Here is a 25,243-nt window from a genome sequence, read left to right as displayed (position 1 = left end):
GAAGTATAGTTGATTTACAATATTGTGTTAGTTTCAAGTGTACAACAAAGTGATTCAGTTATATATATATATATTAATTTTTTCAGATTATTTTCCATTATAGGTTATTATGAGATATTGAGTATTGTTCCCTGTGTTATACAGGAAATCCTTGTTGCTTATCTATTTTATACATGGTAGTGTGCATCTATTAATCCCATACTCCCAGTTTATCCCTCCCCCTCTCCCTCTACCCTTTGGTAACCGTGAGTTTGTTTTCTATGTCTGTGAGTCTGTTTCTGTTTTGTATGTAGATTCATCTGTATTATTTTTAGATTCCATATATAAGTGATATCTTATAGTATTTGTCTTTGATTTATTTCACTCAGCATAATACTCTCTAGGTCCATCCATGTTGCTGCAAATGGCAATATTTCCTTCTTTTTTATGGCTGAGTAATAATATTCCATTGTATATATATACCACATCTCTAAGCCAATCATCTGTTGATGGGCACTTGGATTGTTTCCATGTCTTGGCTTTTGTAAATAGTGCTGCTATGAACATTGGGGTGCGTGTATCTTTTTGAATTAGAGTTTTTGGTTTTTTACTGATATATACCCAGGAGTGGAATTGCTGGATCACATAGTAGTTCTATTTTTAGTTTTTTAAGGAACCTCCATACTGTTTTCCATAGTGGCTGCATCAACTTACGTTCTCACCAACAGTGTACGAGGATTCCCTTTTCTCCACACCTTCTCCAGCATTTATTATTTGTAGACTTTTTGATGACAGCCATCCTGACTGGTGTGAGGTGTTATCTCATTGTGGTTTTGATTTGCATTTCTCTAATAATTAGTGATGTTGAGCATCTTTTTTTGTGCCTATTGGCCATCTGTATGTCTTCTTTGGAAAAATGTCTATTTAGGTGTTCTGCCCATGTTTTTGATTGGGTTTTTTGTTTTTTGGATATTGAGTTGTATGAGTTGTTTTTATATTTTGGATATTAACTCCTTGTCAGTTGCATTGTTTGAAAATATTTTCTCCCATTCAGTAGGTTGTCTTTTTGTTTTGTTGGTGGTTTCCATTGCTGTGCATAAGCTTTTAAGTTTGATTAGGTCCCATTTGTTTATTTTTGCTTATATTTCTTTTGCCTTGGGAGACCGATCTGAGAATATATTACTACGATTTATGTCAAAGAATGTTTCGCCTATGTTTTTTTCTAGGAGTTTTATGGTGTCATGTTTTACATGTAGGTTTTTAAACCATTTTGAGTTTATTTTTGTATACGGTGTGAGGGAGTTTTCTAATGTCATTGATTTACATGTGGCTGTCCAGCTTTCCCAACACCACTTGTTGAAGAGACTGTCTTTTCTCCATTGTATATTCTTGCCTCTTTTGTCATAGATTAATTGACCTTAGGTGCATGGGTTATAGGTAGCTTTTAAATTTTAACTTAGTTTTTGCTGAGTTAGGGGCTGAGCGACATGGACAGAAGGGAAGAGACGGTTTCCTGCACTTCGAAGTAATAGGCCTTCATCATACCTCACTTGTGGCTCCACACTTTTAAAGCCCTTTCAGGAAAGGGACAAAGGGAAGGCAATTCTGTTGGGGACCTTGGTGCTGTTGGTGCTGGTGCAAAAGAAAATGAATTGCATCTTACAATTTACTGAGAGGTAACCAACACACATTTGATATCAAGAGTGGCAGCTACTGCCACTGTGATCTGTATTTCAAAGAAATGTCTCATTTTAGTTTTAGTCAACTAAGCTACTGAAAGATAAATAGATCCTAAACTTTCAAAATGTACTTTGTCTTATTTCCTAAATTTTTTTTTGCTACTAAATTTTGGGGGAGGATGACTCAGAAAAATGGTCATTAATTTGCTAACTAGTTAAGTGCTCAGTTACCAGGAAAATACTACCATCTGTCTTAGTTTCTTTTACAACAGCGCACTCCTATTTTCCATGAAATGTTTTTATATTAAACAATAAAACTTTCATAATTTTAAGGCCTAATCAAAAACTAATAATGCAGTAATTCCCACATAGATTGTTTTCCCACAATACCAAACCTTGGAGAAATGCCTAAGGAATTTCATTTGGATTTCTTATCTCCATGTGAAAATACAGCTGTATTACACTACTTTGATGTTATGTTATGTGGCTTTACTTTATTGAGGAGAATGTAGAATAGATGAGAGATCGATAGATGATGACATCTTTGTCTGATTTTATGTTGAAGAAAATTAGAGATAGTTAGTAGATCTGTTTTTATTCTGGAATATCCTGGTGGACATTCCAACTGAATGGTAAATAAGTGCCAATTCAAGTTTTTGGAAACTGATCCAATATTATCCTATACATATTTTTTAAAGAAAGTGAAGGTAGTGAATGGCTCTAATTGTTGAAGAAAATGCTGCTATTTTGTTCTTTAGTTGAATATGATCAATAACTAGCCTAAAGAGAAATATTTTGCTTTCCAAACACCCATCCCATTGCTCCATTCATCGTGGTACTCAGTCGGAAGTGTATTACCAGAAGAGTTTTTAAAATTACCACAACTCATTCATATATTCATTCACTAAACAATTATTGGACACCTACTATGTGTCAGACAGTAAAGCCCTCTGAGGAGGAAATGCTATGTAAATAAAAATAATACATTAACAATGCAAGTGTTAATATTATTTATCTTTCAAGATGCAGCTCAAATTCAGTTTGCTACTCCTTTCTCTGTGTTCTGTACCTTACAAATATTTTGTCGATGTTTGAGTACCTATCTACTGAGCTCTTTGAAAAGGTAGAGACCCTGGTTTATTCATTTTTGTATTCCACAGAACCTAATATAAGATTTGGTACAGATCAAACAGGTGGTCAGAAAACGATAGTTGAAATGAAGGAATTAACATAGTGTTGCATCATTTAGTATTCAGTTAAGAAGATAGTACTTGTCCAAAAACTGAATTTATTTCTTCAAAGTAGATATTATAATGCAGTTGTTATCGTGTTATCCTAGAACTTGGATTATCATAAATCATAATGAGTCGATACATTGTTTGATTATATTTATTCTGATTATATTTCAAGGTGGTTTATCATCTAACAGGCTATTAAATAGATCAGTTTCAAACTTTCAAAAGAAATGAAACCCGTCTAGTCTCTCAAAGTTTTTACTCCCTAGAAGCTTACACGGAACATAGATGAAAGCGACTAGCTTCCCTCGCATCCCAACCGTTTGTGACCGCATTACCCCATCTTTCCCTTTCCTTTTTCCCACCCTTTCGCCCTCCGGAAGGGGCCGAGCTCTCCCGGTACTTCCCAGTCTTCCTCCGCCCCCTGCGGAAGGAGCCGAAGGCGGAGTGGGGCGCCGAAGCCGGGTGGCCTAGCGCTCGGGCCCCTCCGGAAAGAGCCGAACCGCACTCGGAAGAGGAGGGCGCCTTTGCCTTCGGCGCCTCGCCCCCGCGCGGTGCCCTCTGTCGGCGGCTTGGGGCAGCTGTGGCAGCGGTGGCGGCGGGAGGCGGTAGCCGCGTCGACGTCGACCAAGACTGGAGCGACGTTTAAAGAAGGAGCCGAGTCGCCGTGGAGTCCGGCTTCTGGTTGTTGGAGGACTCCCACCCTTCCGCGCGGCCCGACGACGAGAAGCTGCGGCGCCGGGAAGCAGGTGAGGAGCCGGCCGCGACCCGGGAGGGGGCGAGGGATCGCGCCTGCTTCCTCCGTCCCTGGGCCGCGCCTGCCTTCGCTTTCTCCTCACTTGAACCAGGAAGCGGCGGAGACGGAGGCTCCGCTCCTCCGGCCCTTTCTTTGTGTGGGCCCGGGAGCGAAGGAGGGGACGAACCAGGAGGGCCGCGGCGCGGTCCCCTCCGCCGTCAGGGGCCGAGGGGCTGCCGGCGCCCGGGGTAGGCCCGGAGCGTGGGGAGCCCACCGCGGAGAACCGCTCGGCGTTTTCCTCGCCCCTCTGCCTGCCTTTTTGCGCCTCTTTTTCCCCTCCTAGCCCTTACTTTGATTTAGAGCTTTTCGGCGTGGCCCATCCTCCCCTTCCGTCCCCTTCCCAGGGCATAACAATGCCGCCTGCTTGGCCTCATCCCCTCCCAACACCCCACCCTCCGGTTCGCCACCTTCTACTTTCCTCGGCTCGCCTCGCCTTACTACCCCCGCCCTGACTGTGCTGGCTGGACCTCCATCTGTATTTGCGAGAAGCTGCTTTTCCGCGTGAATCGGGGTTAAAAACCTCGGTTGCAGCCGGCCGGGTGCGAATGGGAAGAGGGGGTGGAGGGAGGAAGATGGGGATCAGCTGCCGCAGGGAGCCGCGTGTCGGTTGTTTCAGTCTCACGGGTGGTATTTCTCTTTCCCACCTTCACCTGCCCTCGGTCAAGGATTTGTCTCACAGGAATGAGGAACGGCTTTTCCACAGTCGGGTCGCAAATCTTGGTTGGGGTGGGTTCAGACTGATTTGTGCTGTTCCTGGGTCCACCTTAACAGGGAAGAGGAGGAAACCTAAACAGCAAAATGAAACCAAGTCCCGGTGTCACCTGGACACGTACATTTAAATCATTCCCCCATTGGGAACACCCATTTGCAAACGGCAAAAATAGTGGGATCGTATTCAGAAAACCTGTCTACCCACTGAAAAGGGACTTGTGTCGAAATCCCCATATTTCGGAAGCCCAGGTTGCCGGCTCGCTGTCCAAAGGTCACTCTTTCTGATGAATGCCTTTATGGTAACCTGGAATTCCTTGGTACCGTTAACAAGCAATGCCTTATAACATGATGTTTTAAATCCTTGATATCTAGACTTTTCTCCTATTTTTTGTTTTTAAGCTATTATTTTGAAAAATTTAGAAGATATTTGAGACGCTCTGTCTTCCACGTGTATATAACTTAAGAACTGTGACAGTGGTACTATTTTGGTAACTCTAAAGAGAAAGAATATTAGCAATAAAAAGTGTTTCTTTACCAAAAGTACTTATCAACTAATTTTTCCCCCGCTTGTCTGTTTTATTTTATTTTATTATTTTTTAACATCTTTATTGGAGTATAATTGCTTTTCAATGGTGTGTTAGTTTCTGCTTTATAACAAAGTGAATCAGTTATACATATACATATATCCCCATCTCTCTTCCCTCTTGCGTCTCCCTCCCTCCCTATCCCACCCCTCTAGGTGGTCACAAAGCACCGAGCTGATCTCCCTGTGCTATGTGGCTGCTTCCCACTAGCTAGCTATTTTACATTTGGTAGTGTGTATATGTCCATGCCACTCTCTCACTTCATCCCAGCTTAACCTTCCCTCTCCCCGTGTCCTCAAGTCCATTCTCTACGTCTGCGTCTTTATTCCTGTCCTGCCCCTAGGTTCATCAGAACCATTTTTTTTTTAGATTCCATATATATGTGTTAGCATACGGTATTTGTTTTTCCCGTTCTGACTTACTTCACTCTGTATGACAGACTCTAGGTCCATCCACCTCACTACAAATAACTCAATTTGTTTCTTTTTATGGCTGAGTAATATTCCATTGTATATATGTGCCACATCTTCTTAATCCATTCATCTGTCGATGGACACTTAGGTTGCTTCCATGTCCTGGCTATTGTAAATAGAGCTGCAATGAACATTGTGGTACATGACCCTTTTTGAATTATGGTTTTCTCAGCTCAACTAATTTTTAATTATATATACATGTATTTATTTATTTATTTATTTATTTAAATTCCATGTCATTGTTACTGGATATATCTTCTGTAAAGTGCCAAAAATTGTTTTGGGGGTGTTACACAGCAATACTATTTATTGACAGTCCCCCTCCCCTTTTTTCTAGAGTGATGTCTGCTCTGTTCCAGTAAGTTTATATCTTCATTTTCACTAGTTCATTTGGTGTGAAGAAAGTTCTCATATCAATGGTCATAATTCTATTTTTTTTTTTTTTTGCGGTATGCGGGCCTCCCACTGTTGTGACCTCTCCCATTGTGGAGCACAGGCTCCGGACACGCAGGCTCAGCGGCCATGGCTCACGGGCCCAGCCTCTCTGCGGCATGTGGGATCTTCCCGGACTGGGGCACGAACCCGTGTCCCCTGCATCAGCAGGTGGACTCTCAACCACTGCACCACCAGGGAAGCCCCTATGCTCATAATTCTTTACCAACAAAATTAAATGTTTCGTGTTTTCATGCAAATGAGCTTTAAGAAATGGTAAACTTTTCTTTTCCTTTGTTTTATTTTTTCACAACAGCACCTGTTAACTTCATTTGGCACTCTGTTTAACATTCCGCCTCTGGAGATTGTAAGGGTAGGCAGGTGAGGGGAAGTGGCAAGGGGAAGAAGAAAGAGGAGAGGGTAAGAAAGGTGTTTCATAGTTTATCCAGATGAGGCATCCCAATCAAAATAAGAATAGAAAAATAATAGAGGTAATAATTGCCAGTGTTTATAAATTCTGATTTAGTCACTGGCTACAGGGATAGCTGTTGAATATGTTCTTAAAGATAAGTTAAAATGTAGGAAGACTACATATTTTGGACTCAGTGTTGCACACACCAAGCTTTTCTGACATTCAAAACATTCATTTACAGGTGAAATAACTTTTGTGTGTTCATGATGAAGATTTTTCTTAAAGTTTTAAGACAGTTAAAAATTAACTCTTAACTCTTCTTGAGGAGAAAATCCAAAATTGGAACTAAGAAAATTAATTTTAGTCTTTAAAACTAGCTTAGTGGTGATGCATGTGTCTAAGATTCAAAGGAAGAGATTAATGTTCATATCTGTAGATCAATTTAAAACTTGCTTGTCTCTTCTCAGGGGAAAGTCATGAGATTTGACATGTGGTCCAAAAACCAGCCTGTAAGAATAATTTATATAAAAACCAAAAAGTTATATCAAACTTTGGGCAAAACTCCAATAAACTAGTTAATGATGCTGTAGCTGAAATTCTGAATGATGAAGTGCTTTTGTCTTTCTTTCCTAATCTCCCATCCTCCCCCTCCCTTTCTCTTACAGGCATGGAGAGTAGAAAACTGATTTCTGCTACAGACATTCAATACTCTGGCAGTCTGCTTAACTCCCTGAATGAGCAACGCGGCCATGGACTCTTCTGTGATGTTACTGTTATTGTGGAAGACCGAAAATTCCGAGCCCACAGGAACATCCTTTCAGCTTCTAGTACTTACTTCCATCAGCTCTTCTCAGTTGCTGGGCAAGTTGTTGAACTAAGCTTTATAAGAGCAGAGATTTTTGCAGAAATTCTCAATTATATCTATAGTTCTAAAATTGTTCGTGTTAGATCAGATTTACTTGATGAGTTAATTAAATCAGGGCAGTTATTAGGAGTTAAATTTATAGCAGAGCTTGGTGTCCCGTTGTCACAGGTTAAAAGCATCTCAGGTACAGCTCAGGATGGTAATGCAGAAACCTTACCTCCTGGTTCTAGTGACAAGAACCTTGAAATACAAAAATCAAAAGATGAAGCCCAAGAAAATGGGGCCACTATAATGCCAATTATAACAGAGTCTTTTTCCTTATCTGCTGAAGATTATGAGATGAAAAAGATCATTGTTACCGATTCAGATGATGACGACGATGACGTCATTTTCTGCTCTGAGATTCTGCCTGCAAAGGAGACTTTGCCAAGTACCAATACAGTGGCAGAGGTCCAGCCTAACCCAGGCTCTGTTGCTATTTCAGATGTTGCACCTTGTGCGAGCAATAGCTCTCCCCCTTTAACAAATATCACACCTACTCAGAAACTTCCTACTTCTGTGAATCAGGCAACTCTGAACCAAACACAAGGAAGTGAAAAATTGTTGGTATCTTCGGCCCCAACACATCTGACTCCCAACATCATTTTATTAAATCAGACATCACTTACTACACCACCAAATGTCAGTTCTTCACTTCCAAATCATATGTCTCCTTCAATCAATGTACTTGTGCAGAATCAGCAGCCACCAAACAGTGCTGTTTTAACAGGAAACAAGGCCAATGAAGAGGAGGAGGAGGAAATTATAGATGATGATGATGACACTATTAGCTCCAGTCCAGACTCGGCGGTCAGTAATACATCTTTGGTCCCACAGGCTGAGATCCCCCCAAATACCGCTTTTGATGGATCGTTGATACAGAAGATGCAGATTCCTACACTTCTGCAAGAGCCACTTTCTAATTCTTTAAAAATTTCAGATATAATTACTAGGAACACTAATGATCCAGGTTTAGGATCAAAACATCTAATGGAGGGTCAGAAGATTATTACTTTAGATACAGCTACTGAAATTGAAGGCTTGTCGACGGGTTGCAAGGTTTATGCAAATATTGGTGAAGATACTTATGATATAGTGATCCCTGTCAAAGATGACCCTGACGAAGGGGAGGCCAGACTTGAGAATGAGATACCAAAAACATCTAGCAGTGAGACGGCAAATAAACGTATGAAGGTAAAACATGATGATCACTATGAGTTAATAGTAGATGGAAGGGTCTATTATATCTGTATTGTATGCAAAAGGTCATATGTCTGTCTGACAAGCTTGCGGAGACATTTTAACATTCATTCTTGGGAGAAGAAGTATCCTTGCCGTTACTGTGAGAAGGTATTTCCTCTTGCAGAATATCGCACAAAGCATGAAATTCATCACACAGGGGAGAGAAGGTATCAGTGTTTGGCCTGTGGCAAGTCTTTCATCAACTATCAGTTTATGTCTTCACACATAAAGTCAGTTCATAGTCAAGATCCTTCTGGAGACTCAAAGCTTTATCGTTTACATCCATGCAGGTCTTTACAGATCAGACAATATGCATACCTTTCTGATAAGTCAGGCACCATGCCTGTCATGAAGGATGATGGTATTGGGTATAAGGTTGATGCTGGGAAAGAACCTCCAGTAGGGACCACATCTACTCCTCAGAACAAGCCAATGACCTGGGAAGATATTTTTATTCAGCAGGAAAATGATTCAATTTTTAAACAGAATGTAACAGATGGCAGTACTGAGTTTGAATTTATAATACCAGAATCTTATTGAACTCCTTTGAGATATCAGAAAGTTTTGGTTTGGATTAAGGGTCAGGGCTTTCAGAAGACCTGTAAAACAAAGGTGAAAACAAGTTGATTTGATCTGCCATGTCATCTGAAGGTAGTCTAGTTGGATTATTTGTTGATAATTTTTTAGAAGCAAATTATTCTGGAAGTTTGAATAGAGATTGAGAAGTTTTTCCCCCCAAGTATCCATTTTTATAGTTAGCTTTCAGCACATTTAAAAGAGGCAAAAAGAAAAAAAAAGCTTGGAGAGATAGTTTCCTGAATAGAATTTGAAGCAGTCTGAATGTTCTTTGAAAATAACTGGAGTTATTAGCATACCCTAGTATATCTTGCAACTTTCCCCTTCCGTGTTAGCACTTTACTGATGAATTCTCAATTTTCTTACTATTGAAACTATAAATGTGTCGTGTCTTGTATATGGCATAAAAAGTAAACAAGAACTTCTAAAGTTGTCCTGGAAATTTTCAGAATAAGTCTCTGCTTGGTTGTGTATTCTGCTAACCCAAATGGATAGCAACCTCCTGCCCCTCATGAAAATGGCCGTGCAGACAAATCTCTCATTTGAACAATGAAGTAGTTTTAGCTAATTAGAATTAAACCTTGCTTTTATTGCCATAGTCTGGAAAAGACCTGTGGCTGGACTACTGTATATATACCTTTGCAATGTGGTTTCCGTGGGCAAAAATACTAAAGGAAAACAAATCTCTGTAGTGCAGACAGGAAGAGATGGAATGTTCTGTCGCATTTGTTTTGAATTCTGCACTCTTATATGATAGCGACAGGGAATGGAAGTAAATGGAGATTTCCTTTTTGCTTGTTATGGTTAAAAATATTCCCATGACATTTTTCAAATTTTGAATCTGAAAGCCACCAAATTAATCTTTATGTACAAATCTTTATAAATGACAAATTTCATAAATGAGACGCCTGTATATTTTGGGCGGGAGGCTACTGGCATATATTTTTAAATGTTGATATTACTTAGAATCTCTAATAGGAAGTTTTTATTTGACATAGTTGAATCAGTGATCTAGTATTTTCCTTTCAGCAAGACCCTTTAGGTTTTTATTCCTAAAATAAGTTCCATTCCATCTGCAAATTGCTGCAGTATTATAGCATTCAGAAGCTATACGTGGAAGGTAAATAGGCTTGTTGATTCCCATTTATCTTGAGAACAATAAATACCACCTTTCTCCCTTTTAAAATGACACATATTTAAACACTTAGAAAATAAAGTAAAAACTTATCGAAGTGCTAGTACTAAAAGGGAAGCAGGTTGGTACAAATCTATAGCCTAGCATTTACAACAGGATTGACTTGTCGAACTTCTGTAAATGAATTTTTGCAAAGGAAAAAAATTAATAGATACTGAAAAAGATTGTTGTGCATAGTTATTAGTCATTTGTAACCTTGCTTAAGTATTTCTTAATTCAACATAGATATTTTCTTTCTCCTTAACCACGTACTTTTGAAAATAGTCTATTTCTTGACTTTGAACTTAAAGCTTTAATCATAATTTCTCATGTATACGTCATTCTTCTGACAGTAATCTAGACTTGAAGATAATGGTTTCAGTGTTTCTTAAGATGGTAGCTGAGGGTATCAGGCATCAGCATTTGCAGTCATATGAGAAGAAAGAAAAATAATATACTCCTTTGCTTTACCAAGGATTAGAATGATGTGCATCTTTCTGTTTTCTGTTCTGTGAGTTGAGACCTTAAGACCATTTTGTAAACTAATCCTTGGAAATTTTTAAATTACCTTACAACTTAAAGAGTCTGATCTCTGGAATTGCAACTGTTTCCTTTCTTTGTAGGTACTGATAACATTACTCTTGGACTATAGGGTACACTCTGAAATATTTTCAGTGGAAATTTGTTTGTTTCGTTAATGCTGTTTTACCAGTTAGACATAATTCTTCTACAAGTGTGAATGATACTGATACCAGCAGAGCTTCCAGTCCTTTCAGACTAAACTGCTAGGTAAATTAGTTTGTCATAATAAAACTTGGTGGTTTCTACAAGGCCTTTATGACAAACCAGGAGTTAATTCTATAATGGAAAACTATCCATTCTTAATTATCTGGATATAATTATTTGCTGCTGCTGTGCTCTATGTAAATTCTGAGGATGAATTTTCAACTTTGCCTACTGAAGGTATCTTCTAGAGTTTTTTGGGAGGAGGAAAACTGGAAAAATCACTTTAAATTGTATTTTTGCCAGAAGACTTTTACTTGCATGTATGTCAGGGTCTTCTGTTTTTCTATAAGTCTCTCTATCCAAAGTTCAGAATTCATGTGGAATACTCCTTTGGGATTAAAACCATTCACCCCCAGTATTTATGGGGTTGGAAATCTGTGGCAAGAGGCTGTTCAAAGCTTGTCATGGGGTGTTCCTATTTTATACTTAGTTTTCTGGCAATTGAACTTCCTTTTTTTTCCTTTCAAGTTGGCTTCAAATTTGCTCCTATGCTAAATTACCTATAAATATTCTGGATAGGAACTTTGAAATAGCAATTTGTTAAAAGAGATGACAAAATGAAAGTGCTCAAACTAAGCAAAGATTTTTAAATGTTGTAGCAATCTTGCAAGATTCACTTTAGAATAAATCTTAAATGATTATCATTTTGGTGGTAATGATCCCCCCCACACAACCACTATGAGGAATTGATGCTGGGTTTTTCCCGTTGTACCAAAAAGATAAAACAAATGGTAAAAATGATGAAGGTATTTTGTATTGTCAAGGCGTGCATATTCTAAAGAATTAAATACTAATTCAGCAGCACTGGCTTTCTCATCTCTGTCAATCATACGAAGCCTTGTTCATTTCCATCCAATACTGTAATGTTCATACTTGTTCACTCTTCTCTGTCATGACTTTAAGTTCTACTTTTCATTAACCGTTACCTGATATTAGTTCGTAGAGCTTCTTATGGCAAAAATAAAATGTTTTAATTCTGATTTTTGAGTGCATTTTTTACAAGATGTTCTTTCAGAAATTATGCATCTTATGTTCTGTTGTTTTTCAGTTTTTGTAGCAGGAGACTGGAACTGTATTTCTGATGACAGCATGACAGAATTTCCCGTTAGGTTTTATATGTTGGTTAATCGCATGCCCACTGTATCTTGAACCATAATAGTCAAAAGTGAGTCAGCTGCTGTCAGTTGCTTTAGAGTGTTTGTGATACTTCTGTTGATTCCATGAAGACACATGTAAGTTGATAAGGAGGAGGATAGTTTTATTAATTTGAAACATCACAAAAGCAGTCTGGGTTTCCAACATGGCAGTGATACAGATTTTAAGCAACATCCAGTTATACAGGTTCTGGATTAATATTTTAATGTTTCATGCCCAGTTCAATACTTTAAAGCAGAATTAGGAATAAAGCGGTAAATATTACAAAATGCAGTCAAGGTACATTTTGAAAATACAAATTCCTTCATTACAGCAAATGTTTTTGCAAAAGAGTAAAGCAGCAAATATTAACTTTTCTAAGATAACATGCACTTTTTATAGTTCAATGTGATAAAAAAAAGCTGCTCAAATTAAGTGTTACAAAATCTATACTGTTTCAAGTTACTTTGTAAAGTAAGAAAAATACATAGAAATGAGTCATAGAATCTTAACACTTTAAGAAATGTGATAAATGTAGGATATACTATGTAATGGTGCCTTTAAAAAAATTAAATACCCATACACGTTCACTAAAGCCAAATGTAAAGTGTAAACAGCAAGAAATTTCATTGAGTGTTACAAGTTGATATTTGTATAGTAAGTCAATTGGTTATTAGTCCCTTTTTGAAATCCAATAGAATTTTAATATGCTCAGAACTGTAGAAAATAATAGTAACTTTATATAACGCAAAAGGATTATAGTTGTTCAGATTTGAAATCCAGATGAGACATCAGTCGTGATGCCGAAAGTTAAACTGAATGTTTTGCAAACATTTACTGTGAACAATGAGCACACTGGTTGTACCTTGGTAACTCTTGATGGCTGGGTGTCTACAAGGTAGATGGGAGCACCAGCATTTGCCTGCTACCTCTAATCCATGAAGTTGGGAGGTAGCGAAATTGGCTGGAAATTTTTCCTGTATGTGTTCTGTGTTTGCAGAACTGTCTAATTAGGTACCCTCCTGTAGCCCTGTATTTTTATGTTGTACAAGTGTAGGATTATCAATCTTCCTTTAAATCAATCGATTCTCAGGTTAACATAAGATCACGATGAAAGTGTTCATTCTGAAGTGAAGGCGTGGTGCCGAAGTGTTAAATTCATCAGATTGAGGTTTAAAGCTATGTATAATTAAAAGAACTGTACAAATACCTACCACAATGTGCCAGATGGATTTTAAATCTACGGTAACACTTAAGAATTTGTCAAGTTGGCTACAGTTGAGGTATTGCAGACAAAGCGGCATTGTAACACTTTCATAATCTTGAACGCTGTCATGATTGGTCTCAACAGAAAAAAGGACCAATAAGAGCAGTGGCATTAAAATACAGATGATTCTTTTGGGGTGGGGTGCAGGATACGTGCGGTTTGCTGGGATCGAAGCACAATATTTGAAGATATACAGTCACAAAGATTAGTAACAATCATAACACGACCCAAGAACCTAATCTAGCATTTTTGAACTCAATTTTAACCGTAAGATTTGTATCTCCTGCAGCAAATGCAACATGTAGTAGAACCGCTGTCTCCTAAGTTACCCAATGTATAACTGAGATCCACTTAAAACATCTCACATGTTGTTCTGTGTACTTCAGTGCTTCTTGAACAATCAATCCTGTTCCCCACTACTCAAAGGACTATTGCACTTTTCCCTTTGGGAGGTACCAATCACAAAAGCTAAGCTGAATGATCACAATAGCCATTTTTACAATACAGAGAAGAAAGGAGTAAGAGACAAGGGCAGCTTTTTTCAGCATCCAGACACAAGCAAACAAAATCTTAGAACTCTCTGCATTGGAACTACCGTGTAGCCCCATCATCTGGGAAATTTTCCTTAGGGACTGACTTTAGTGGTAGGGAAAGACAGGGCCTATAAGCCAGGCGCTTCAACCAAGGTGCTAGGGTGGCGATCTGCCAACGGCCGGAGGACAACACTCCATTTACACAAAGTGAAGCAGATGGCAACCACACTTCTGCTGCACACAGAGGCGGGGCCATAGGGTAATGCAGGTCCAAACAAGACAAGCTGCTTGCTGGGATGGCTCTCCAGCCTTGCGCTGCCCTTCTTAGAAGTGCTGGGCTCAGTCTAGCCACCCCTGCTCTGCACTGATAACAAATCAGCTTCTTCCCTATCTTTCCTTAGCCTGGCAGGCCACTGCAAAACTTTATGCATAAGAATCGCACTTTAAAGTTTGTACCCTACACACTTCCACTAAAGCAGAAATACAAAAGCCACAATAATCTCAATAGCCAGCAGACATTCCTCTTTAGGGGCTGTAAGGGGGTGGCTTTTCAAAAGGCGGATAGTAGGGTGGAGAGTATCGGGGTGGAGCACTCGAGGACCACATGTAGCTGGGCGAAGGAGAGGCAGACTGCGGCTCGTCAGAAAGTCCAGAGGGAGGGGAGGATGGAAAGACACTGGAATGCTGTGTAATCAAAATAGAACAACATCAGCTTAGGCAGTGAGGTTGCGATTCTCCAATGTCGGTCATTATTTTAAAATGAATACGGACCCAGTGTGTTTCTGTTTGGAACAACCAAGAGTTGCTAAACCTCGCAGGGTTAATGAGGGGCACGAAACTGAGCTGGTCCCACCTTCTCTCAGTCACTCAGGCTGCAGAGCTCATGCAGAGAGGCCTTGGAATCCTCCCCCACCCCTCCCTTTGGACCCCTCATTCAGTCAGTTACCGAACCCTGTTGTTCCTACTTCTGTGTCGTCTCTGGAATCCATCACTCCCTTTACCAGTTTATAACTCAAGCCTCCAACAACTACCCCCTGAGCCATGGCAACAGCATCCCAACTAGTCTTCTAAAAGGTAGTTTGGGCCTTAAGAATATTTGAGGTTAAGCCATTAATACCTGGGAAAGTCTTTGCTACAAAAATATGTCATCACAGAGCCCATCTCACAGAACAAAACAAAACAAAACCAAAAAACTAAGGTCAGAGAGGTTAAATGGTTTTCTTGGATCTGGGGTCTTCTAACTCAAAGTCCAACAATTTCTATTTCATCTTAACTGTGGCCCACCACCCCAAAGTGCAGGGTATGTTGGAGGGCAAAGAGGAACAAAGGCATGGAGGTGAGAATCACAAAGAGTGAGGAGTGATCTACCTGGTTGCAGGGACACTGAGGACTCTTACTTTGTGTTGTCTAACTTCTGTAGTCTTTGGGAAGGGAGCAAGATATGGGTTAAAAAAAATACCCAGTGAATTGGCGTGTTAGGAGTCATCTTCCACTTCTCTTTCCCTGGTCCATGTATACCCTTGACCCTAATGATTTTCCTGCTCAAGGAGAGTTGGCCTGTTTTGTTCACTGCTCTCTCTCCCAGAACTCACAACAGTGCTTGACAAGTAGGAGGTACTCTAACTTCAGGATAATAGAAGATGAACTTGGCACGTTTGTTTCAAAAATAAAATCTATTTTCAAAGACTACGGTCACATCTTGTGGGTACCGTTGCCTTGCTCCAGTGGTGGAGCATGGCTGAGGCCTGAAGGCTGGAGGGGTCTATAGGGATGGCAAGAGGCAGGAGGCCAGTTTTAGGCTCTCAGGAAGAGCAAACGTAAGCCAACGAACGGGGATGTAGAACTGCAATTTTCTGTTGTGCCTTAGCTCTAGGAGGAACTGCTATATTAAAAAAAAAAACACATCAAAAAATTTCTCAAGAGTTCAAGTGCTGTCTGGGGAGGTCAATGCCTTTTCTTTGTTCTGCTGGCTGGAGTCTAAGTAGATCATGTCATTTTCAGGCCTAGAGCAATCTAGAGTTAGCCTTGCCATGAGGTATCTGGAGCCTGAGACCAGTTGGCTGATTGTCCTTATCACCAGTCCTGACCTCTGCACTCCTTAGGAAGGGTTGTCCTACTTTCTAGGTCTTGCTTGAGACACTGAAATCTCCATCTCCCCCCACATAATGTCAGGACTGAGAAGAGGCCGTAGCGGCCAACATCCCCTCCTTCCCCATCACATCCATCCTTTCGATCTGAGAGAAGGAATGACAGGGTCATAGAAAGCCTTTAAAGACAAAAGAACTTGAGGCAGTGGACTCGAGACAAGCCAGATTCCTTCCAAAAATCTCAAAATTTCTCCTCCCTCCAGGAGGAGATATGCTTTCTAAGACACTGGAATCGTGATTTCCTAGTTTTCCACTCCGCACTGCACAACTCTCTCCTCTCTCTCCCTCCTCTTCTGTTGCTTTCCTCAACTAAGAACGCTGTCCTCTTAAACCAGAGAGGAGAGCAAAAACCCACCAGGGACAAGATCTCTGTGGCCGGGGACGTGCCACTCTGCCCTTCTAAATCCCGTTCCAGGACAGTGAGAGCCAGGAGGCCAGTTCTCTGTGGCCCAGCCACAGAAGGGAGGGGCAAGTTTCTGAAGGTGGAGCTAAAGGCCGTTCCATCCTGAGAGGCAGTAAAAGGCTGCCGTGGGTAGCAGCTGCTGTGGGTGGCAGTTGTACACTTTGATAATAAGAGGGGGTGGTACAACGGCCTTGGGTTTTCACTTCTCAGTTTCATGTTTGGGAAAGTATTAAGGGGGAAGGGGGTGGGATGCTTCTCACTTCCCTTTGAGGATGCTGGGAGTCATAGGGATAAACTCGAAGGGCTCCTGGCAGAGCTAGGGAGCTAACTGGCTGCAGTCCACACACACCCTTGGGATTTGTTGCGGGCAGGGCGGGGTGGGGGTGGTCGCCCACCGTACCAGTGCATAGTTTCCTAGCAACAGGCAGGCACCTTGGGAAAGATCTGGCTTTGTTGCAGCTGGGGAGCTGGCCCGGTGCATTTTGGTTCCTGCCTAAGAGTCGACTTGACTAGGGACAGGCAGCTCAGAAGAACAGAGCTTTGAATCCTTTCGCACCACAAAGCATGAAAAGCATGAAAAGCATCTAAATAGCCTACTGCTGGGCCTGGTCAGCTCGAGCTTCCCGAGCTGCTGCTTAGAAGCTCGGGTGGCCTAGGGCGGTGGAGCTACAGAGGAGGGAGCGGGCTCTCTCTCCCGCCTTAGCCTGCCCCTCCCTGCCCCACGCAGACCCACACTCCGCAAGACCCTTGTGCATTTCTGTCACGTGTGCGTCTCTCTTCAGAAGCACTGGGAGGCAGTGACTCCAAGAAGAGCCCCGGAACTGGCCGGGTGATAAAGGGTACCAGCAAAAGATGCTGTGTCCCAAGGGTGAAATCCAGGGTCTCTTGGTTCTTTGCATTCCCCCTCTGTTTCTAACCCAGAAAGCAAAGCCAGGGGAGACGGAGAGAAGAGTGGAGAAAAGGAAGAGGAAGAAAAAGGGAGGGATCAGAAACAAGAGAAAAGAGGAGAGGCAAGGAGAACCTCAGCAGGAGAAAGGAAATAAAAAGTTGAGTGGCGGCAGCAGCGGCGGCCTCCTAAGGCTCTCAGCAACCTGCGCCATCTACCGCCTCCCCCCGGACTAGCGCGACCCTCTCATTCAAGGGGCCCGATTTATAATGGGTCCTGTTCAGTGGCTACGACGAAACCTAGCGTACCTTCATGTGATTTAATAAAGAGCATAAACAGAGGTGCTCGCATTTTGCAGAGGCTTTTGTTTTAAGCTAAACTTGGCGATTCACCAAATGGCTAGAGTGAAATAGGGGGTCTGGCCCAGCAGGCCAGACTGGGGAGTATGGCTGGAAGCTTTAAGGGATTTACCCCAAAGCTACACTGGGTTGAATTTCCCAGCAGAAGTAGAAACGGATGCTTTATACCCTACAGGATATGGACTACTTGGCCATGGGGAAATGAGTGCAAGGGGCAAGAGAAGTGAGCGCTGGGGAGGTGAGCAAGAAGGCACCAGCAGTCTTGGCTTCTAAGCTTGGACTCCTTGGAGTCCAACATTTACAAGAGTCACAACATCCTCAGGGCCAGCTGACCAGACCCACGTCCTCGCTCCCATCTGACCACAAGAAATGTTTTCCAAGCTTCCTGACTGGACAGCTACCCAATAAGAGCATGACTTTGAGGGGTGAAAACAAAACCCTATAAATCTCCTCTTCCTTCTATCAGCCTTGGGATAAAAAGGAAAGAGAAGTCTTCAAAGGCAAAGTGACATAAATAGTCCTATTTGGAAATGACCAGAATGGGGAAGTCATTCAGGAAAAAGTCTAGAAAGGTCAGTTTTCCTGCTATGATTTGGGCCCTTTTACAATCTGAGATGAGACTAAGGGAGCTCTGGCTTTTTTTTTTTTTGGTAGGTCTGTGCTTCTGGTGGTTTTATTGTCAGAGGTGGTGTGCGTTTTGCTGACTGCTTTCTACTTATCTGGGAACATAACAGATGTTCCTTCATCCTCTTGGCTTTCTTGGGGAAAGACTGGTATTTCCTCCTATGAAACAATAAGGGAATGGAACTTGGTGAACAAAAGAAAGCTCCACTCAAATACTAAACTGAAATACTTTGTAAGTTCTAGAAGGAAACAAATCACTTAAAAACATACACCTTAAAACCCATAAATTTATAAAATCTCCAAAAAGGAAATACAAAAGACGGCTTGAACCTACAGAAAGAACCGGGAGAGGTATAAGAAGTGCCCCAGCAGTCCTTGGAGTGGGGAGCAATTTAATAACATAATAAGAGAAAGTAAAAGGAATTCCCTGGCGGTCCAGTGGTTACGACTCTGCACTTTCACTACCAAGGGTGCGGGTTCAATCCCTGGTCAGGGAACTAAGATTCCACAAGCTGCATGGCACAGCCAAATGGAAAAAAGAGAGAGAGAGAGTAAAGAGACCCTTTCTGAGTCATGATTAGGAAGCCCATAATTTAAACCAGTAGAATGTGTAAATACCCTAAAATTAACTGGGGAAAAGATCAGTGCTATACTCAGACTTACAGCTTCTCCAAAGAATCCCTCAAGCCAATCTCTGGCATCAGACAGACCTGGATACATATTCTTGTCCTCCACTTACCATCTCTGTGACTGTGGAGAGGTTACTTACTTCCTCCATGACTCAGTCATCTCAACTTAAAAATGGCAATGACAGGAGTATTTCCCTCAAACGACAAAAATGAGATGATATCTGTAAAGCACTTAGCACAATGCTTGGTACATAGTAGGTTCTCACTGAATAGGAGCTGTCATTAAAAAGCAGAGGCTTCCACAAATCCCTGAAGTGCCTGCTTTGAGCCCACGGTGTAGGTTTGGGTTAGGTGGCTAGATTTGGATCCCTTCTCTGAGTTAGGTACCCTGAGTTAGGTACCCTGTGTCTGGGTTTCCATAGCACTCTGGGTAATAGTCTACTTACTGTTTTGTCCCCACTGCTGTCCCCTAACCAGTCCCCTTCAGGTTCCTAGACTGGTCTCTTAATGCAGGGCCTATGTCTCATTCAATCTCTACATCCATAGCTCCTGGCACAGTTCCTGGCACATGGGAACACAGAGTCAACATTGACTGAACTGAAACCAACAGCCTGGGCCACCACTGGCATTGGCAATCTTGTTTTCATGCCTGGGGTAGTGTTTGAATGAGGACTGATGGACAGAGAGATGGCTCCATCCCCTAAACAGGGGCTTCCTATCTCAGAGTTTGCAGCAGCCATCACCAAGGAGGTTATTGTTACTACTTCAGGGGTTCGTTATAAAGTGAAAAGTCCTAAAATCAATATAGCAATATAATTTACTTCGATATAAAAAAATGGAAGCAGCCTCTTGGGAGCCATGCATGGCCCCTCTGTCCCAGGATGAGTTTTTATTATGGGCGTCCCCAAAGAATGGTGACCCTCCTGTGCTAGGTTCAACATCCCTGTATTCTTTTAAAGGATTCCTTTGCCTCTGTCACTACTGCAATTATCTATGCCCTTTTAGAACATATTTGTGTTTTCTGGTCTATATTACCTATTTGGGGAACAAGTTCCCTGAGTTGTCTACCTGTGAATACAGTAGGCTTTAAAACAAATTCTAACATCTTTTCCCAAGCTTTAATGGATGCCTCCTTGTGCTGGTGCTGTATTTTATGACAGCAAACAAATCCATCTTCACACTATAGATACGTATTCCTATTGCCATATAGAGTCCTAGACCTCCCCGTACAGTATGTAAACCAAACCAAAGTACACTTTATTTAACTAAATAGGGGGTTTTTCAGTTTCAATTATTTTGTTAATCTGAAGTGGAAATTAGGTTGCCCAAGGGCTCTGTTTTTCTAAACTGGCTGGTTAATTGGGACCACCCCCAAACAGTCATGCTTTTATGTCCCCTTGGAGCATTCAGGGCTCTTGGTCAATAGAAGTAAATTCATTATGAGCTTCCCTCCTTTCAAAGGCATTTCCTTGGTCCCCAAATTTTGAATTAACCAGATTCGAGTGTAATCCCATCCTTCTGTGGTCCAGGGTTTAGGGTCACTGTAAATGCCTAAAAGACTGTTTCGTTTGTTTTCCTGAAGTGTCTAGTTCAGTGCTCTGCATACAATGAATTCCTTTTAATTAAGTGCCTTTTGGGTTCTGTTCTTCTGTGTTTAGTCTTAGCTCAAAAGGAAAATGGGAAAGGGCAAACTTGGTAACACTTATTTCTGACCCACGTGATAACAAGGCAAAAAAAGGGGAGGAGGGTGTTATAAAAAAATATTTGCTCTGTAGAGTCCCAGTTAGGAAGTCTGGAGAAAAAGAAGGGACTTCTTCCTCATTACAGATTTGATTCAAACCCGTGTGTGGCTCAGAATGCCCTTGTCCTAAGGAGGAAGGCTCTCCCAGTGGCAGAGAAATGGAAAAGGCCACTGTTGGACAGGGGTCCGTGGTGACATACTCATGAGTACCTCGGTGTAGGTCAAGGCAACTTGGGACACCTGGATCCTATCTCCTCTCCCCTTTTCTTCCCTCCTTCTGTTTCTTCTCCTCTTGTGTCTTTCCCACCCTCCCCATCTCTCCCATCATTGCCTGCCTATGCAGTCCTTAAGCTAGTCACTGGTACCCACAGGCTGCTAAAGGCCCTCAGGGATAGAGAGCCTGGCTATGTCATATATATTAGGAAGGGTCCATAATTAAGGAGAGAACGAGACAGCATGAGCGAGAGCAAGGATAATGGAGAGTTCTTTTTCTCTCAAAACATACCTGAAAGTCATAAGCAGAATAAGGTGGCAGGTGAGGAGGGCTATGGTAGTAGGTATTATAGGATGCCACTTGAGGACGAGCGTAGTAAGAAACAGTCGGATGGGCATTTTCAACAGAACAGTTCAGTGCTGGGAGAGCTGGGTTCTGCAGAAAAACATAAATTAGAAACAACATAAATGTTCATCACTAGGAGAATGGCTAAACAAACCATGGTACATTCGTACTACAGAATACTATGGAGCTATTGATAAACAATGATGTGCACCTATATTTAGTGACAGGGAAGTTGTCCAGGATATATTGTTAAATTAAAAAAACAAAAACAAGCTATTGGCAAAACTACGGAGACAATAAAAAGATTAGTGGTTGCCAGGGGTTGGGGTTGGGGAGAGGGATGAATAGGCAGAGCCCAGAGTATTTTTAGGACAGTGAAACTACTGTTTGCCACCATAGTGATGGATACATGTCATTATACATTTGTCCAAACCCGTAGAATTACAACAGCAAGAGTGAACCCTGGGGCTTCCCTGGTGGCGCAGTGGTTAAGAATCCACCTGTCAATGCAGGGTACACGGGTTCGAGCCCTGGTCCGGGAAGATGCCACATGCCATGGAGCAACTAAGCCTGCGAGCCACAACTACTGAAGCCCGGGCGCCTAGAGCCCATGCTCCACAACAAGAGAAGCCACCACAATGAGAAGCCCACGCACTGCAATGAAGAGGAGCCCCCGCTCGCCGCAACTAGAGAAAGCCCGCGTGCAGCAACGAAGACCCAAGGCAGCCAAAAATAAATAAATAAATAAATTTATAGGAAAAAAAAAAGAGTGAACTCTAAGGTAAACTATGAACTTTGTGTGATTCTGATGTGGCGATATAGCTTCATCCTTGGTAACAAATGCACCCCTCTGGTGGGGGCTGTGGGTAATGGGGGAGGCCGCGCATGTGTGGGGAAGGGGTACATGGGAAATCTCTCTATCTTCCTCTCAATTTTGCTGTGAACCTAAAACTGCTCTAAAAAAATAAAATCATTTTTAAAAGCCACCATGTTACATTAATGTAGCATAATCCCAGTTTATGTAAAAAATAAAGACTCAGTTATACACATATGTGTGTTTGTCAATGGAATTAATCTGGAAAGATTCACAACAGACTGTTAACTATGGTTATCTCTGGGGAGGGCAGCAGCACTAGGAAGTAAATGGGGACTCTTCACTTTCAATTATATAGCCAAGGTTTTCACAACTAATATGTATTACTTGTGTCATTTCCCCACAACTTATTATTTTGAAAAATTCAAACCTACAGAAAAGTTGAAATCATTTGTATGATTTTCAAAAACAAAAAAGAAAAAGAAGAAACTGAGACCCCAAATACAAAATGTCAAACGGACAAGGCTATTGCTATTGCTGTGACAGAAATGTGATCAATCACAAAGGGTTTATAAAAGTTGTAAGGATTCTGGCAGATTCCACCCCCACTTTTTGGGAAAACAAAGCAACGCAGAAAGAATTTAATACCATTTTTATAACATGGTGACGTGTGTAGCCCTTCAAGGGTTAAGGCTAATCTTTTTTTGTTTGTTTGTTTGTTTTTTACCGGTACGAGGGCCTCTCACTGTTGTGGCCTCTCCCATTGCGGAGCACAGGCTCCGGACGTGCAGGCTCAGCGGCCATGGCTCACGGGCCCAGCCGCCCCGTGGCATGTGGGATCTTCCCGGACCGGGGCACAAACCCGTGTCCCCTGCATCGACAGGCGGACTCTCAACCACTGTGCCACCAGGGAAGCCCTAAAGCTAATCTTATCCAGGATGGGGTTGCAGATTTCAACAAGGCCAAAACACTGCTCAAGGAAGCCCCCACCGCTCATTAGTTCCCAAGCAGGACTGTGCTCTGTACCTTATGGGTCAAGGTGTGGGTAAATGTTCTTTCCATCATCCATGTCATTGACACCCCCTCCATTCATGTGGATAATCGACAGCTGTCTGTAAAATCAACATGTCTTGTTTCTGGTACGTATCTACTTTGCATTAACGGAGAGCAGAAGCTTCCTCTCAAGTGATGAAAATGTGTGGGCAGGCTTTGGCAATGTCACAGGCAACCATGGTGGGATGTTGGCAGAGAAAACTCCCTTATAGCAAGTTTCAACACAGTCTGTTGCTCTCTTCCTTGGAGTGGGTTACTGTTTACATGTCTAGGAGGTTTGAAGAGCTACAAGCCTCAGTCATTACGATGCTCCTCACAGACAACCAGAGAAATGTTTCTCAGCCTCTCTCTTGTGTGGGAGAGAACTTAGATCTTGACCATTCCAAGGGCTGGCTTGCGTTACAGAAGAGTGCTCAGAAATGCCCTTACCTCTCCACAAGGATTCCAAAAAGAAATGTCATCCCTGAGGAAGTCCGAGAAACCATGTTCCGTTGGCCTTGTGTCAGTTAAAAACACACCCTCCAGCTCTTGCAAAACGAAACCAGTTCTTCTATGCAAATAAACTAAGCCTAACCATAGAGAAGCAATCATGCAATGTAAACTCTATCTAGAAAAGGTTTTGTGTGTGCAGCCAGGCTGGGGGTCCAGGATAATCTTTGAAAGGAAGTTGACTATTATAGAGAACGAAACACAGGAGGAAGATTAAATAAGCACAAGAAAGCCACAGAAGAGAAGTGTAGAGGGCGTAGAGAAAATGGACAGGGCATCGAGAGAGGTTGAGGGAGTGAAGGGGGGTGAAGTCAGGAGTCAGGCAGGGGAGAAGCAAAAGGGATGGCCCCAAATAATGGTCTGCTTATGGTTGTTGTTTTTTTAATATTTATTTGTTTTGGCTGCTCCTGGTCTTAGTTGAGGCATGCAGGATCCCTTGTTGTGGCATGCGGGATCTTTACTTGCGGCAAGTGGGCTTCTTAGTTGCAGCATGCATGTGGGATCTAGTTCCCTGACCAGGGATCGAACCCGGGCCCCCTGTATTGGGAGCATGGAGTCTTACCCACTAGACCACCAGGGAAGTCCCATGGTCTGGTTATGTTTTAAATCAGTAATTCTGATTTTCCAATAAATCTGGGCTCCATCTCTACTTGTGTGTGCATATAGGAGTGTGTGTATTTCTGTACCAATAATTCTGGGGCTTAAGTTATGAGACCCCCATTTTTGACCAGTAGCATTCTGAGCTCCAGTGAAACAAACAGTTACTAGGTAGCACAGGAAATGGTCAAAGCCGTCTCTCCTGGACAACACTGAGTCTCTTCTGAGACAACAATGGCAGACTTTGGAAAGAAGGCCGCTTTGACTTCTCCCCACTTTACTCTAAACCAGAGACACCAAGTAGGAGAAAATGGCAAGATATCATCACCTTTTAAAGATTCACCTCAAATTCTTATATCTTTGGGCAGCAAACACTTTGGTCATCAAACATTTGTTCAAGACCCTTTTCACCAAGCCCCTCTGGTCAGGGAAAGAAGACGTCTTTTTTCCTTTCAGGTTCCCACAACTCTGGAAACGATGCTCCGAGATGATCTCTTTGAAGGCTGCCAGCTCACAGCTTTTGGCTCCTGGCCTCACTCCTCAGGAATGCCCTTCATCAGCCAGCACCCTTGGGCCTCCCTGCAGCCCCCAAGGCATTCTACTCAAGGTGGAGGCACGCCAAGAGTCACCAAGCATATTTGGACCCAGGCTGAGGATTTTATGTAGGCCTACCTGGTTGATGTTCCAGGATTTTCCACACCATGCCTCATTTTAATAAAGTGATCGAAACAATGGTTCCTCCTCGGTGCTCCCATCTTATAACTCCCGCTTGTTCTCTCCCATCATGAATCAAATCTCCTGCCCCTGCTCTTTGCCTTCATCTTTCGTTTCCCCCACTGGCCCTTGATTGGGTTCCCAGGCCTGGCATTTGATGACGCTCAGGTCTTCCCTTGCTCTCCTCCTTTCCTCTCAGAGAAGCTCCCAACAGTTGGGAACAACTTGCTTTTAATTTTATTTTTTTATTTTTTTTATTTTTTGTGGTACGTGGGCCTCTCACTGTCGTGGCCTCTCCCGTTGCGGAGCAC

The 25,243-nt window shown here is 42.1% G+C and overlaps 2 protein-coding genes across 4 annotated transcripts in view; one reads left to right on the top strand and one right to left on the bottom strand.

Annotated features, from left to right (window-relative positions):
- Nucleotides 1-3,446: 3,446 nt before the first annotated feature.
- Nucleotides 3,447-11,963, top strand: ZBTB33 (zinc finger and BTB domain containing 33). 2 transcript variants are annotated; one of them, XM_081222580.1, is made up of 2 exons: nucleotides 3,447-3,642; nucleotides 6,967-11,963. In XM_081222580.1, the coding sequence occupies exon 2, from the start codon at nucleotides 6,969-6,971 to the stop codon at nucleotides 8,985-8,987; it is 2,019 nt and encodes a 672-aa protein (XP_081078706.1). In that variant the 5' UTR covers nucleotides 3,447-3,642; nucleotides 6,967-6,968; the 3' UTR covers nucleotides 8,988-11,963. The 2 variants fall into 2 exon arrangements, with proteins under 2 accessions (XP_081078706.1, XP_081078707.1); XM_081222581.1 differs by lacking the exon at nucleotides 3,447-3,642 and adding an exon at nucleotides 3,804-3,877.
- A 601-nt stretch (nucleotides 11,964-12,564) lies between these two features.
- The window catches only part of TMEM255A (transmembrane protein 255A), a 46,665-nt gene continuing 33,986 nt past the window's right edge, over nucleotides 12,565-25,243 (bottom strand). The window contains exons 8-9 of one of the 2 annotated variants that reach the window (XM_081222597.1): nucleotides 21,212-21,355; nucleotides 12,565-14,601 (exon numbers count right to left, since the gene is read on the bottom strand). In XM_081222597.1, the coding sequence (XP_081078723.1) occupies nucleotides 14,443-14,601; nucleotides 21,212-21,355 (303 nt within the window). In that variant the 3' untranslated portion in view covers nucleotides 12,565-14,442. The remainder of the gene's footprint in view (nucleotides 14,602-21,211; nucleotides 21,356-25,243) is intronic. The other variant, XM_081222598.1, reaches the window with a different exon arrangement.

The sequence above is a fragment of the Mesoplodon bidens genome, assembly GCF_964165515.1.
Source record: "Mesoplodon bidens genome assembly, chromosome: X".
Classification (NCBI taxonomy): Eukaryota; Metazoa; Chordata; class Mammalia; order Artiodactyla; family Ziphiidae; genus Mesoplodon; species Mesoplodon bidens.
Note: the sequence above shows the minus strand (reverse complement) of the source record. Positions and strands in the feature narration are given on the sequence as shown.